General features: G+C 37.9%; 1 protein-coding gene across 1 annotated transcript in view; it reads left to right on the top strand.

Moving 5' to 3' along the window:
- The window catches only part of MYRFL (myelin regulatory factor like), a 46,436-nt gene that overhangs the window by 16,939 nt on the left and 13,622 nt on the right, over positions 1-15,875 (top strand). Inside the window, exons 7-16 of the mRNA XM_029085259.1 lie at positions 943-1,138; positions 2,241-2,317; positions 3,575-3,685; positions 4,256-4,346; positions 8,615-8,815; positions 9,223-9,331; positions 9,803-9,912; positions 13,322-13,485; positions 14,073-14,136; positions 15,296-15,381. Of these exons, the coding sequence (XP_028941092.1) occupies positions 943-1,138; positions 2,241-2,317; positions 3,575-3,685; positions 4,256-4,346; positions 8,615-8,815; positions 9,223-9,331; positions 9,803-9,912; positions 13,322-13,485; positions 14,073-14,136; positions 15,296-15,381 (1,209 nt within the window). The remainder of the gene's footprint in view (positions 1-942; positions 1,139-2,240; positions 2,318-3,574; positions 3,686-4,255; positions 4,347-8,614; positions 8,816-9,222; positions 9,332-9,802; positions 9,913-13,321; positions 13,486-14,072; positions 14,137-15,295; positions 15,382-15,875) is intronic.

Genomic DNA, 15,875 nt, shown 5'->3' with positions numbered 1-15,875 from the left:
GAAGCACATTGGGGCAAGTAGTTACTGAGTAGTTACTCTAATGGCCTAAAATTTTAAAGAAAAATGGGGAAAAAAAAAGGATACCTGTATTAATTCTGGGTCCATATAGCCTAAGTCTTAATAACTATAAACATATATGTATGATGTGCAACTGTTTAGTCAGAGATTCAGAGTTTTCTTGTATAAATCTGAAATATAAATAATTATTTTTTTTTTGGCCACATGATCCGAGAAAGGTCATTCCAAGTTTACTTTACATCCCTATTTTTCTCCATTCTAGTATTTATTCAATGATTCCTTTTAACCAAACCCCTTGCACAGCATCTGCTCAGTTCCCCAGGATTGGTTTAAACAATTTGTCACTGTCTCCAGAAGGATTAAATAGCATAGTAAATTTTAATCTTCCTCTAGCACAACCTGCTAAAAGCTCTCATGGGAGTTTGGAGTTTATCAGTGTCATTGCTGGACACTGACGTTCCCTGTCTGTGCACAGCATGGCAGGTGCAGTACACATCTTACTGTGTCCCACACAACCCTTCTCCTAAGATATTGACATGACAAGAGAGCAGACAGCTCAGTGTCTACAACTTTCTATTACTTGGTTGCTGGATGGGCCAAGAAATCTCCAGCAGGTGTAAGTTGTCACTCTAAATGGAAGTGGCTTCCAATTCCTGTTACCACCTCTTCTCCACCTCTGGTTTCCAAACATTTGATGTGTCAGACTAGAATTAGCGTACATTTTATATACATTTTCATTTTTACACCTCTAAGAGGCTAAGAAGAAAATACTTCTAGAACTGGTGATTGTAAAGATGTATTTCCATGCCCATTTTGTCAGTAAAAATCAGATGGATTTTCAGACCACATAAAACCCAAGAACCTGAGATGTCACTCAAATATACCTGTACTTAAAGTTGCTATTCTTTCTTCTTTCTTTTGTAGACCCTCTATAGGATATCACATTGTCACAGATAAAGGGTTTAATTTTTCAGCAACAGATGATGCCTTTGTGTGCCAGAAGAAGAATCATTTCCAAATCACAGTCCATATTAGAATCACTGGACATCCAAAATATGTCAAAACTCATCTGGGGGGGAAATCAATAGAAAAGTTTTACTTGAAAGCTTTTGGAATAAAGGCAAGTATTTATCCTCTTTATGATTTTTACTTTTAATAAGTTAGTATGTTATTATCCATAGAATAAGGTAAGTAATGGAAATGAACTCTTTCCTCAGTCATTTTTGACCAAGAACTGACAAAAGAGAACTCTTTTAAGTTACTAGTGATACCTCTATGGAATTATTTTGCCAAAATTGATGTTTTACGGATGCTTGTGCTGATATATGCTGAAAGATGTCATATTTGCCCGTTTTCTATGGTTTCACTGGCTTTCCTCTCCTTGGCTGAAATTTTGTTCTCTCTGTGGGCAGTGCAGCACTGTCAGTTGGTGTGGAGGTGGCCAGTCTACCTATTGGTCAAAAAGATGTGTTGAAATAAACAATTCACGAAGCAAAGAAAAAGTATCAAATCTATTTTTGCTGAATAGTTCTTATGGAGAAAACCAACAAAATTTTCCCATTTCTTCTTGCCAGGCTTTCCATTTTCATTTTAAGAACCAAATTCTTCCCAGCCAATATGGGTCCACAAGCTTGCATATACAGAAGTAGGAAGTTTTAATCTTTCCAAAAGATTTTACCAGGTTTTTTTTACTTACTACAAAAATTCAGTGATTTAAAAAAAAAATAAAAAAAAATCTATGTAGTTGTTTTATAAGGCAGTTACTACCAGTTTTGCTTAATGCATTCTAATGCAGTAGAAATTAGTGAATATTACTGTCATCTGTTCCTGTCCGAAGCAAAGTGCTGCTTGGTACCATTCCAGAAAGGTACAGAAATTTACATTAAAATAACTTATGGGACTGTCTTGTATAGTTAGAATACAAGAGAATGAGCCAATGACAGTCTAGATTCAGAAAGCAACTTTTCTTTTGCAAATTAATACATGACTTTCCCCCCACCCCTTTCAAATTATATCCACAGAAAGATTTGGGTCTTCAGACTAGCTGTTTTGTGTCAGTTGATTGGGAATAAATTCCCGTATTACTTTCTTTGCAGTTTCATGACAAATGAGAGAGATTTCACTGTTTCAGACACAATTTGCATGTTAATTTCTGTTTCAAATTTTATGTGCTTGAAAATTTAATATTCTGGCAATTTTTGAAAATTCTTTTTTCGTTATAGATGGAAGCTCCAAATCAAACAATTGCTATCGAACAGTCTCAGTCAGATCGAAGCAAAAAAACTTTCCATCCTGTTAAGTAAGAATTTTGAGAAATTTATTCCGTTTTATTTCAATGTGTGTTTGGTCTGAAATGTGAAGTGGTTGTTTCTTGGAAACTCCTAGTAGCTCTAAGCCAGTTTTCTGACCTTTATCCAAATTCCATTCTGGGTGCGCACAAAGAATCACAGCAGTAATGTGTACCTGGTCTTCCTTTGTTAAGGAAAGTTTTCAGTAGCTTTACGAATGTGTCAAGTCTGTCTATCCAAAATATTTATATTCAGCTAGCAACACTGTCCTACGGTGTTTAGAGCTGTATGGCAATTGCATTTCCCATCTTAAAAAATGTCAGTAATGTTCCTGTTCTATGTGGGCATGAGATGTATTTGCAGTGCTTTTAAGAGGGAGTGCCCCTGCTATAAACATACATGCAGCTTCTCCCTGGAACTCTCTGCCATTCTGCATCTTAACTCACTGGCAGAATCGATGTTTGTTCTTCTGGCATAAGTGTCTTCTGTGGAGCTGTTCTGTTCTCTATAAATAATTAAATAAGCCTTAAAATGGAAAAAGATAAGACAGCGTCAAGTTTGACAGACCAGTGTTGGGTTAAAGGCTGCAATATATCATCTGCAAAAATGAACATTGAGTTTGGGAGAAGAGCTCGGTTTTTTGCTAAATTGCCTCTATCATGGCATTCTTCTTCCTTTTGCATACTGATGAACAGATTCTGGGTGTGTGGAAATTGTTTCATGGGTGACTGGTGGACTGTGGTTTTCTCCATGCAAACTCTTTAGTCATATTATTTATCACTTACAGAAGCAGTGCCACTATGCATTTGAGACATAGTTGTATATTTTATATTTCCAGACATAAAAAATAGGTGTGGGTGAAAAAAAGGACAGGCAATAAAATTTATTTGTTTTAATGTGGAAATTCAGATCCAATAATAATAAGCAATGTTAACCTTGGCAAGCAACAAATACCCATCATATGGAACACATACAGTTTTATTATGTTGAAGCCTGTGTACAAACAGACCAAGAAACAGAAGACTCCTATTACTAAGAACAGTATGCCACTGCTAGTGCCTTATCCTGTTTATCTCCTTGATGTAGTCACTGTGATTTTAATCCATTTTTGTAAACTGGGGTTGCTGCATTTTTACTGGAGTTTCTCTGTTTTTTTTCATTTGTCACTTTTTCTCAGAACTATTTTAATGAGTTTGAGGAAATCTGGCTTGAGCCAGGTAGATCTCCAAATGCTTATTTCCCTGATCTTGTTTCCATTTCTATTTTAGAGTTGATCTGCCAGGGGACCAGATAACTAAAGTAACACTGGGAAGGTTGCATTTCAGTGAAACAACAGCAAATAATATGAGAAAAAAGGGGAAACCTAATCCTGATCAGAGGTATTGCTGTAGCTAGTTGTCCTGTGTGTGTAAAGTGTAAAAGAGAAGATCTACTTTAGAATGATATTTGTGAAAAATCTCAGTGTTGGCAAATCTGTGATTTTATTTAAAATTCTGTGATACTTCGTATCTGCTTCAAAGCCTCTCTTGTAGAGTGACAGAATTATGTGGGAATAAAAGAAAACGCCTCATCCTCGTGGTTCGAGATAATTTCAGGAAATCGTAGCCAGAATGATGGCTGACAAAATCAGGAATTTTTTAAAAAAACAAACAAATAATGATTATTTTCTTCTGAGGAAGGAAGGGTCTTCATCTTTGAGTCTTCATTATGTAAATTTGTCAAAATTACTATAATCTTTATTCATTTTCAGTGATTGTGGGGATTGAAATAGCACATTACTTGAGAGTGAAATAAATACTTTTTCTTTCATGTTGTAGCATAAATACATTTAAAAAAAATGTTCTGGCTGTCTTTTTATCCATCAATAATAGCAGCTGTATTTAAAACATTTTATTTTTTTCTGTGAGAAGACATTAATTATTGTCTTGATTAAATCAATTTCAAATTAGATACTTCATGCTGGTAGTTGGACTGTATGCTGTCTCTCAGGACCAGTTCTACCTGCTGTCTGCAAATGTCTCTGAAAAGATCATTGTCAGGGTAGGTAGAGATTTATATTGCTTTCATGTGAAAAGTATTTAGTGTTTTGATATTCACAGGAGGCTATAGGGGCATGATTCTTGGGCATAAAAATTACCATTGACTTGAAAAGATAGAGGGGGGGGAAAAAAAATACAGTTGCATATTGTATAGGTATGTTGTTATGTTTTCATTATTGGGATTTTAAAATGTTAAAATTAGAGCTATAGAAGAATTTAAAAAGAAAGGTTGCAGTGAATTCCAATACAAAATACCTCGATTTTTCCAGGTTGTTTTTTCTTTGAGGTGAAATAATTTTCTGCAATTGCCAGGAATTTGGTAAATGCTTTCATTGGCTAGATGCTTCATTTTCAAAGGAGGATGAGAAGGAGAAATATGCAAGGAAAGAAGGTCAAGCAGCTCTAGGTAGATTATGACCCACAGCTTCCCCTTTCCAGCGTGTTTCCAGAGTGTCACAGTTCTTAATTTGGTGGCTGTAATATAGCTTTCAAAATAGAAAAAGGAAGAATTGATCTCTCTTCCTCATGACTATTACTTTTCAGTCCCCTGATCCATATGTTTTCCTTTTGGTACTCTGCTTTAGCCTACAGTTAGATTTAGACTTGGAAGAGTGGAAAAACCCAGAGCTCTGTTGTAACAGGAGCTAAGGAGGGTTAGGGGAGAGAAAAAGTCCAGAGCCCCAGCATGAGTTGGGTTGCAAGGGGGCTGCTAAGGGAAGGTGGGGGCTGCCAAAAGCTTTCAGTCCTGGCCCCTATTTTGTGTGACCAGTAGCTGGTAGTTAACATATGAGCTGGGCACATACTCTAGGGTTATGGTTATTTCTAGGGTGAAGATTATGTTTAGGGCTTAGAAAGATAGGAAATGCATAGGTGCCATATGATGGGGCTGCAAAGGATGGTGAGGACCTCTGGAAGATTGCAGTCCAGTGAACTTTTTTGTGTGGACCAATCAAGGAGCTATTTCTTGTTTGCATGGAGTCTTTCTAGTCCTTGGCTTAGGGTGAGGAACAGGCTTAGCATTTTGTTTAAGAGTCAAATAAGGCAAAGAGCCGTAGTGTAATAAGTTGGGCTGGGAAAGAAAGATCAGGGATGTTAACAGCTTTTAGTCCTGGCATCATTTTTTGTAGGCCATTGCTTGGGTCATTTTTGGTGGCACATTGTCTGCCTATGCTTATGATTACAGCCTGGTTTAACATTAGGGTTTGGAGGGAGCAAAGGTGCAAGCCTCCAGTATGTGCACTGTCGCATGGAAGCTGTCAAAGGAAGATCAGGGCTTTTAGATGGTTTCAGTCCGGGCTCCCTTTTTGTCTGGACCATAACCTTGTGTCCTCTTGTGCCATAAAAGCTCTTCCTGCAGGTACAGTTAGGTTTTTTGAGGGCAATATGGCTGAGAGCTCCTTTCTGGGAGGAGCAGTGAAAGCGCTTTGAAAGCAGTGTTTGGAGTTCAGTAGTTTTCTGCTCTGCTGAGAAGTTTTATCATCCTGAGTGTTGCTGTGGGTTCTTTTATTTCAGGACACTGAAGCATTGTGTTTGTATAATCCCTGCATATTTCATTCTTTTCCTTTTTTGTCCATTAATTTCCACAATACTGCTTTCGTCTGAATTTCTCTTTCTGCATCTAGCGGTGTTACAAATATCACCTCTAGTTTGGGAAAGTTGTTGAATTTTCACATTTGACTCATCCTTGGGATTATTGTTACCTCATAAGTTTTATATTTTTATGTAAGATTTAGAAATGTACATTTTCCTACCATTTTTAATGTTAGATTTATTTTGAAATTTCAACGCAGAGGGCTTCCTCAATGTACATGAGACAATTTTTTAATAGGAGTACGGGGAATGAGATTTTGCAAAATTGGCCAGTATTCCAGACAAAGAAAAAAGAAGGTAGAAAAGCAGAAGGATCAAGAGGCTGTAATTTGAAGTGTTGAAAATGTCAACAGGAAAGATGGAAAGTTAAAAAAAAAAAAAAGAAAAAAAAGAAAAAAAAGAAAAAAAAAAAAGGTCATTTTCCAGATGTCTGACAGGGCTTGAGTGGCAGGGTACCATGAGCCGGCCACTGGTTACCTTAAAGTGGAAAAGCTGTGCAAATGCAATGCAAGAGAAAGCAACTCGTGTTCTGGCCCTTTATACACTCAAACATAACGTAACAAAACTACCAGCTGAGTAGTGGTTATCGGGCACATCAGATCATGCTCTAATTGTGACAAACAGTGATAAGTGCACAGCACCGTGCCTTGTAGATGGCAAAGCTTTGTGAAAACCCGGCTTCTTTAAATGAGCACAAATTTTTTATCATGATCGTACTTTTGTTCAGACTCAAATTTTAAAGCCTAAATTCAAAGTTTAAAAAAAAAACTCCACCAGAATTAATTATTGAAACCAAATACCTGTTCTAATCATACACCTCTATTGTTTTTTCAAATTCTTTGCAAGACAGTTTCCTTGACCTGAAATTTCTAATATGAGTTAATTTTAAACATTACAGAGGATTTTAGAGAATATATGAATATGCTTATTTTGTGATCCCTCACTGAAAGTTATATTTGTTTAACTAGATAGTAGTAATTATTTGTTTTTCCAGGTGGTTGCCTTTTTAGGAACTGCTATTTTTAGACTTCATAGGTCTCTGGAACCTAGCAAACAGATTTTGAATGTAATTTATACTTCAGTATCTCAGTTGCTGAGTAAAAGCAAAATTCATTTGGTAGCTGTGATGTGGAGAAATTACTATTAGAAAGTTAATTTGTTCCTGCCCACTTCATTTAGCAGTGTTTTCCATCAGTCCAAAACCAGAAATAAATGAAAAAAACCTCATTATTTAATTTTATTTTTGAGGCACATTAGCAAGACTTAAGCTCCTCAGAATGTCAAAAGACTTTTGATTTAGTAAGGTTTTGTGTGTGTGTGTTTTGCTTTGAAAATGCCCACAAAGGAACAAGTATTTCCTGGGCCATAGTTTGGCCATTTCATTTTGAACCAGTACTGAATGAACAATGCTTCACTCGTTTCTGCTCCGATCAGGCTTCTTGCTGCTGTTCCCACACTCCTCCTCAGCTGTGCTGGTGCTACTCTTTTTCCAGGGCCCTGTAATGAACAAGAATGGGGACTGATCTATGTTAAAAATAAGTCTAATTTTTGTGCTTGGTTAATTTTAAGGCTGGTTCCTCCATCATCCTCTATGTTGGTGTATCCACAGAACTGAGGGCTAGCATGTGGAGATAGGTGATGTGGGCTGCCTACAATGGTTCTGCTGCCAGAAGTGTACATCAAGCTATGGTCCTGTGGCATATTTTGGATGCCTTTCTGCTCCCTGCATCACAGTTCTCCATTCCTTCAGTTGTGCTGAGGTGGTTGTCTGACATTGCTGCAAAATGATTGCAGGAGATAGAATGGGCCTGGAAAGTAAACCTCAGCCCTGCAAAACCTAACCTCCTCTGTAGTCACTGCTCCCCAGCAGATGTTTTGATTGTGAAAAAAGGAGTGTGTGGGACCCCTCCCTGTCCCCCCTCCTGCTCCTTGTTTTAATATTTTTGTTGTGGAGCAAGACTCCACTATACTAAGTATTGTGTCGACAAAGAACAAAATGAGTCCTTTCCACAACTGCTTTATAACTAAATTTGTAATTTACCATTTAGGTAATGCAGTTGGGCTTCTTTTTTTCCATTCGTTTTAAATAGTTATTTCTAGAAACCTGCAGTACGTGCTGTTTATGGTTTGGAGCATCTGCTTTAGAAGAACAGGACCTGTGAATGCAAGCCAAGATCACTTCTGATCTGTTTACCAAAGGCTTTCAATACGTGTGGGAAATGTTTGTGAAATAGCATGTGAGAGAAAGAAACTGGTATGGCAAAAGCATATTAAAAAAACAAACAAACAAAAACCCAACAAACAAACCCAAACCTTTTAATCCCTGCATTGTTTCTTCTTTTCTGATTTCCAGCCTCAGTGGAAATTTGCTAGTAAATAAAAAATGGTTATGTGGCATAATATCAAAGTTAAAATCTGAAAGCTTCAGACATTGATAATTTAGCTTAAGGTGATAGTAAAATAGAATTCAAGGGAAAAAGCAGTGAGTCCAATGCTGTACAAGCAGAAACGCTTAGAAGTGACTACACTCTGTTATTTTTCTGCTGGTGTGTTAGAAAAGCTCTTGAATACAATTTAAATATTAAATATTTGGCATTTCATTTTCCCTGAATTCCTAGCGGAATAAGCAATAGTACACCTACGCTACACTGTATCTTTAAACATCATTTTTTCTTCCAGGCGTCTAACCCGGGGCAGTTTGAGAATGACAGTGATGTACTGTGGCAGCGAGGACATGTTCCAGAGACGATAGTCTGTCATGGTCGAGTAGGAATTAACACAGATGCACCAGATGAAGCACTGGTTGTCTGTGGAAATGCTAAAGTTATGGGCAGAGTCATGCATCCGTCTGACAGCCGAGCAAAAGAGAATATCCGGGAGGTGAGGGCTGTGGAGTATTTAGGGCATTTCTGTTTGCACCGTGGCACATGTGTGGATCATTGCTCTGACACGTGAAGCAGCTTCTTTATCCCGGGTGTGCTGAAATGCTGGCCTAAAGAAATCAGCTGTACCACTGTGCTCTGCAGAGCCATTGCCTATGGACTTTGGAAAAGGCTGACTGTAGAAGCTGGGGATATCTGTGTAAATGGGAGTTGTCAGACTGAAGGGTACCTGGCAATACAAATACAAGTAGCGCACTGCTAAAGGGGAACAGGAAGATTGTCCATGTTTTGCGATGTGAAGATTGGCCAAGTAGCTGTGTCAGGCTTATTGCTATCAGTGAAGTCCTAGGTGCCATGACTGTTCTTAATGTTTCAATGTGTGAAACTTGGTATTTGTCCAACTAGGTCGATACAAATGAGCAGTTGAGAAGAATAACACAAATGAGGCTGGTGGAGTATGACTACAAGCCTGAATTTGCATCTGTTATGGGAATAAAAAATACCCATGAAACAGGTATTCAGTCAGTTCCGTTCTCATTTTTCATTAACTTCCACTGTTGTTCATTGTGCCATAGTGCCTTTTAACACTCTGCTATTTCATCCTCAGTTCATAGGATACTACCATGGCACACTTTGCCGTGTTTCTCTTGTGATATAAAAATGCCAAATTAAGTATTTCTGGTAATTCTGCAGCCTCTGTTTCAATTTTTAAAGATAGGAGGTTATTTTTCCAGCGATTTAATGAGAATGAAGTACATGATCACAAACAATTTTGTTCTTATTGCAGAGAAATGGGAATTCTAAAGGTTTCTGTTAGTTTTCTGTGGAGTGGAAATGACATGCTGGATTTTCCTACCAGAGAGAAATTTTAGATCATGTTTGGCCCTACCTGTAGCCTTTAGGATGGGCAAGTCAAAGCACACAGCCATGGTCAGTGGTATGCCACTGTGTTTCCTGACTTTAATTTCTGTTATCTTGTGAACAGGAATAATAGCCCAGGAAGTGAAGGAGCTTTTACCTCAAGCTGTTAGAGAAGCTGGAGATGTTGCTTGTGATGATGGAGAAAAAATAGAAAACTTCCTCATGGTTGACAAGGTATGGTCCTGAGAGATGAAGCAGAAGTGTGTATTCAGACTGTTCCTTTCGTATATGGAGCTATAAACACACTTCGTGCTCTATACAAAGCTGTAGGTCTGCACATGTGTTTACAAAAATAGTCTTTGGCAAACCATTGAGAAACACTGAACCACCAGGTGTTAGTAAATGGCAGAATCTTTCAATGACAGAAAGTATTTACATTAAGATCTCATTATAATAATAAATAAGCATACAATAAAAGAGAAAATGAAAAAAATGAACTTTGCTGAATAAAGGTGGAAAATGATTTCATAGCATTGGTCCAACAGGTGGGACTCCAAAATATTATTTTGAGTTTGAGTGTTTAAATTAATTAAGTGTTCCAGAAGTGAATTAAGCAATGATGGTATTCTACTTGTTAAACAAAAACTTCCTGATATAATCACTTCATACCAAATACAAATACTTCATATCTGTGTGTTCTGTGGGAAGGTTTTTTTCACCACCTGAAATCCTTATTATAGTTTCAAAATCATATACTATTAAATGTTTATGGCACACAAAGTAATTACCATGCTCACAGGTTAGAAACAATGCCTTAGTCTATTACCCTCTGCTCTCTTCCCCTATGTTTCCTTTAGAAAGATGAACTGCAAGGGACTATCAGTCACAGAGTCCAGTCACGCATGACTGCAGACAACACTTGTCCAGAACATTGTTCAGAGCAGCCCCTCTGTTGTGCGCTGGTTCACTGTAGGTCAAGGACCACCTACCAGCTTTTTCCCACTTACAACTGATAATGGGAAGAGGGAGGTTTTACAGATTTCTAACCTTGTCTTGCCTGGGTGAAGTCAAGAACACAATCCTGTATTCGTTATAATCATGCATTCTTTCATTATTCTATAGAAAACAAGTTTACACCTCCAAACTTGGAGAAAATCTCTATTAAAAATACTTCATTTCACTTGTCTTCTTTGGAAGCATGACTTAGACACCTTAAATAAAGCTGTGGAAAGAGCACTTTCTAGACATCCTGTTGGAAAGGAGACTTTTAGAAAATTTGTTGTATGTGGTCAAGGTTCCAGCCTGTAGCTGATTTCTAGATACACATAGAAGAGCACTGGTGTTAGATAGTGACACTAGGTTAATTTTGCCCTTTAGCCCTTCCTGTTACATTACTGGCAGCTCCAGCATAGTTTGCATTTTTGAGCCCCCACAAAACTGCTTTGGGGTAGTCAGTTTTTTTTCTGGCAAAACTTAGGTTGCACAATTGAGCTTTTGATTTAGTGGAAAAATGATACAAAATGTATCTAATGGAAATAGCTCTCTTTGCTGACATATCACACAGAATACTGTCTGTAACAGTGCCTCACAGCACAGCTGTTTGAGTCCATCCAGTTCCTGTTCTCCTCTGTAGCTTGGGTCTCTGGACAGTGCTTGCCAGGATATTCACCAGGGATGTGACCTAGTAAATGAAGAAAGCCTCCTGCATCCTGCAGGGTGACTTGGATGTGGCCCAAACAGGAATGAGTTATTAGAGCAATGGCTTATTTACTGCTTAGCTTTTTCTTGACTACTTGGCTAGGTCTGAGATCACAAACACTTTGACATTGTTTTAATTTGCTTAGGTAAATTACTGCAGTGACCTTTGGGGTGACAGGGGCAGGATGTATAACAGTTAGGATGTATAATGAATTCAGAGCTTTGGGACATCCCATGTCCCAGGTTGAATATCTGCTCCCAACTTCAGAATAGCTCAGCATCTTGAGTATTAAATGGACAGTGCTTTTTATCTTTGCTTACAGTTAGGCAGATGGTGAAGCCTTGAACTTTGTTATTTCACATTCCAAGTTTAGTTCCAGATAAACAGGATATTGGCTGGCTCTTTGTCAGTTACCTGTTGGATGTTGTTGAACTCTGTAAAATTAATTGATTGTTTTAGACATTTGAACCAGGCTCTGCTACATTCTAGAGAAGTGTCTCAACTATGTGGAAATTTGCTGTTTTGGGGCAAGAATCTTTCTTCTCAACCTCACAGTGCTGAGTACTTTGTCATCAGTGAGGCAGCAAAACTCTATCAGTCCTTTTTTCCCCAAATAAAGTATTCCATCATTTTGCCAAATGAGCCATTTTCTCAGCTGGTTGAAGAAGTCACCTAGGAGAGATTCATGCATGATTTGAAGAGAATGGAAAGGGCAGCTGCTACATAATATTGATATGAGGATAACTGACTGTATAAATTACTTCACAGTTCTAGGCACAGAAGGTTATTTTGAAGTCACTTTTTAGTTAAACAGGCTGTTGGTCTTCTGCCAGTAGAGAAGTTTGCAATTTACCACCAATACCTGTGCTCTGGTTCTGTTTCTGCAAAGTACTGCCTGTTTTTGTGGAATGCAGTCACCTTTAAAAGAAAGGTGTGTGTGGTATTCTCAATGTGACAGGCAAAACTCTGCTTTTGCCTTACTTCTGCATGACTTGACTAGACTAGAACACTTAACAACATTAACTGCAGTAATAGATTCATTGAAGGTTTAATGGCATTGCTCTGTTGCACATTAGTATGAGAAAGCTGTTCTTTCAAGCACAGCAAAGAAAGTATGCTGTTATCATGCTCCTGCAGTGGATCAGTAACCATTTTTGTCTCAGAAATGTATAAAATACTTATTACCTGGATGGTTGTACTGAGGGCTTCTCCAGCAACAGATTGATACCTAGATGATAAGCAGGGGGTAGAAGAATAGAAGGTGTTTTCTAGATAAAATATTCAGGGGGGTGTCTGAACTGTGTTAGTTGTGGAGCTGATCATGGTATTAGAACTTAGAGGGCTGCTGTAAAAGGCTGGAGAGGTTGAAGGGGAGAACAAAATATGATACCATCACAGCTTGACCTCTGGTTTGAATCATTCCCTGTCTCACTGATTCCTGTGTGATTTATGTTATATGTACAACACGGGTAGCAACTCTAGCTTGTCTGAGCCAGGTTAGTCAATCCTGTAGGTAGATGGTTAAATGTACATTATGTGAAGGGATTCTGAAATCTGTTTGGCTGCAGCACTACAAATCAAATCATAGATGCCTGTTGTGACAGTGTTAAGGTTTAAAATTCAATGCAGTATGAAGGTAAAATATAGTTTAAATTCTTGGCCTTTATATGAAAATATAGTTTAAATCCTTGACCCTTTAGCTTCTTTAATTTTTTCTGCAAGTCCTCATTTTCAATTTGCTGCAAATTGAACATAAGCAATTTTTACCATCTAGCAAAAGGGTTTTATAGTCATAAATGTGTCCCATTTAGAGTGAGATAACTTGTGTTTGCATTTTAAATATTCAATATATCCTCACATAGGTTAATTCTATACTCATTGCTGCTTGTTACATCTGATTGATGAATATACTATATCTACTTCTGTCATTCTTTTGCTTCTCAGGATCAGATCTTTATGGAGAATGTTGGTGCTGTAAAGCAGCTTTGTAAACTAACCAACAATCTTGAAATCAGAATAGAAGAACTGGAACAGTGGAATAGGAAACTGGCCAGGCTGAAACGGATGAGCAGTTTAAAGTCAACAGTCAGTGAAGAGAGCAAAGTCAGGTACCTCTGTCTGGAATGTTCTCAGATAAGTCGTCACAGAAACTGGTGCAGTGGTCTCTGCGGAAGAAGTGAAAACTGATTTTGCTTGACAGTGGATTCCAGCTCATTTCCAGCATTTAAGTTGTCCAAAAAAAGAAAATTTCTCATATTTTTTAACTCACTGACAAAATTAATATTTGAAGTGGTTGATAAACAGCAGTCACTTTTGTAATTGCTTCAGCTGCATAAAGGAAGGGTAATTTATGTCCAGTTACAGTCCTGGAGCTTGGAAATTGCTGCTAAGAGAAATCTGCAGAGCTGCTTCTGCAAGAAGGAATCTTCGTTAGTGCTTCAGTGGAAGTGATGAGCATTTCCTATTTCTAAACAATTTCCCCAAGTTTTCTTTGAAATCAAATGTAGCATTTAATAGCATTCACTCACTGGAATGAGTTAACTGTGGAGGCCTTTGTTTTTGAAAATCACTCTGATGACACTTCTGCCTTTTGAAATGCTAAAATTGCAAAAGCAAGTGACATTAACACCCTGTTGAAAATGCTTCTTTTTTGTTTATTAGTTACTGAATGTTAAAGAGATCTTGTCTCTTACAGCAGATATAGTCGAGCTACTAGTCTTTTGCCACCAAAAAAATCAGTCCCGCTAAAATCCAGCAAGGTGAGTAAAATTGAAATATGCCTATGAGAGAATTTTTGTAAGGACTGAAATATCGGTGAAAGCTTTAATGTTTCTAAATGTTGAATTCCTTAGCCAGAATTATTTAGTGTCATGCTAGAATCTTAAAACCTAACTGTACTGAGATAGAAAATACATATGATACACTTCCTCTTCTTGCCTATACATTGTGTGTGTGACAGTAGATCCATGCTGTGTAATGGTGTGAAGGAGGAGACCTCAGCAGGAGAGAATTGTTGAGCCTGTAGGCGTGCTCACATGGTGTAGTGCAGCCTTACACAGAAATGTTCATTTCAGTTTGGAAGTCTCCACAGTGATTCAGCTTTCTTCTTTGGATGAGTCTTTCTCTTTGGTTTGCAGTTAGCATCTCTTGTTTCTTACTGGATAATGCTGTCTTTCAGGTGCTTAAGAGCTGGATAGGATGTCATTGCTATTGCTGAATGACTTCCTCTTGCCCATATCCTGGTATAGAAAGAGGAGACCCCTTTTCACAGGGATTGAATGGGTTAGGGAATATACATCTACCTTTTTCAAGACAGTCTTCCGAAGCTGCTAAGTCCTGTTCTTTAATATGAACAAATGCTCATTTGCCTACATTGCTTTTGCCAATGCCAAAGAGCAAGAGAAAATAATAGGTCAAATGTTCTCTATTCCATAATGACAATCAAACAGTCCATCATGTAAGATCATCCTACTTGTCTGGAAAGTGCTTTTCTTCTCTATTTACACCAGCCTTGGTTTAACATGGTCTGAACGTACACTGAAAGCTGCTCATCTTTTAGTTCTGGCCATTGCTTACTGAGTTCTTAGTCTGGTTTTGAAATACTTGAAGAGTATGAAAAATGGCAGGAAGAAAAGAGAAGGAGCTGTTATTTTTACCCATCCTCTCTTCCTGTGTAATGTTTGTGTCCCCAGACTATCAATAGTGTGCAGTGCACTCTAGTTTTTGGGAGCCTTTCACTACTTAGGTTTTACTCCTTAGATATTGACCCCTATATAAGGATGACTTGAATGGTTCCTCTGAAAAAACCAAGGTTAACTTAAAGTCAGACTAGTGTAGTATTTCTTAATCTACTAGTAGTAGCTTAGTTACGTGGCACTTAAATTAACTGAAGATTTTTTTTTTTTTTTTTTGTCCTAGGTTTGTTTGTCAAAGAGGAAAGAGTCTTGCTCCATGAAGATTTTCCGGGTGACTGTAATAGCTTTGATTGCTATTATGGCACTATGGTAACAATTAATTATCAACAAGTTGATTTGTTTCTCCCTTATCCTTTCTACTTATCTCATCAGCAAGAAGATTGCAATTTTTTTCTTCTCTCCCTTCCTACTCACAGAACACAATGTATTAAAATGAATAGTGAATATGCCTGATAATATTGTAGAGTTGAAATGGTTTTAGAAAAGTGAGATACTCATGGTGCACACACAACTAATCTCTGTCCGCGTCACAATGTATGGTGCACCTTGAATGTATCTCGGTGGCTTGTGCTACAGGTCCAAAGCTGGACTCGTGAGACTCTGCAAGTTTATGGAATCGTTCTGTGCCCAAGTACAATTTCTGATGTACAGTGTGATCCTGTTGTGTGAAATGAAGCTGGACTTGTTCCCAGTGTGTTGAGCAGTCCTGTTACTCTGAAAGTTTAACTTGTGGCATTGGACTTGCAGAAAGGAAACTATGCTCTGGACTTCTGAGATGGTCATTTTCTGTTTCCAGTCCAAAA

The sequence above is a fragment of the Antrostomus carolinensis genome, unplaced genomic scaffold (genome assembly GCF_000700745.2).
Source record: "Antrostomus carolinensis isolate BGI_N321 unplaced genomic scaffold, ASM70074v2 scaffold1006, whole genome shotgun sequence".
Lineage (NCBI taxonomy): Eukaryota > Metazoa > Chordata > Aves > Caprimulgiformes > Caprimulgidae > Antrostomus > Antrostomus carolinensis.
This window is presented reverse-complemented; position numbering and strand designations above follow the sequence as displayed.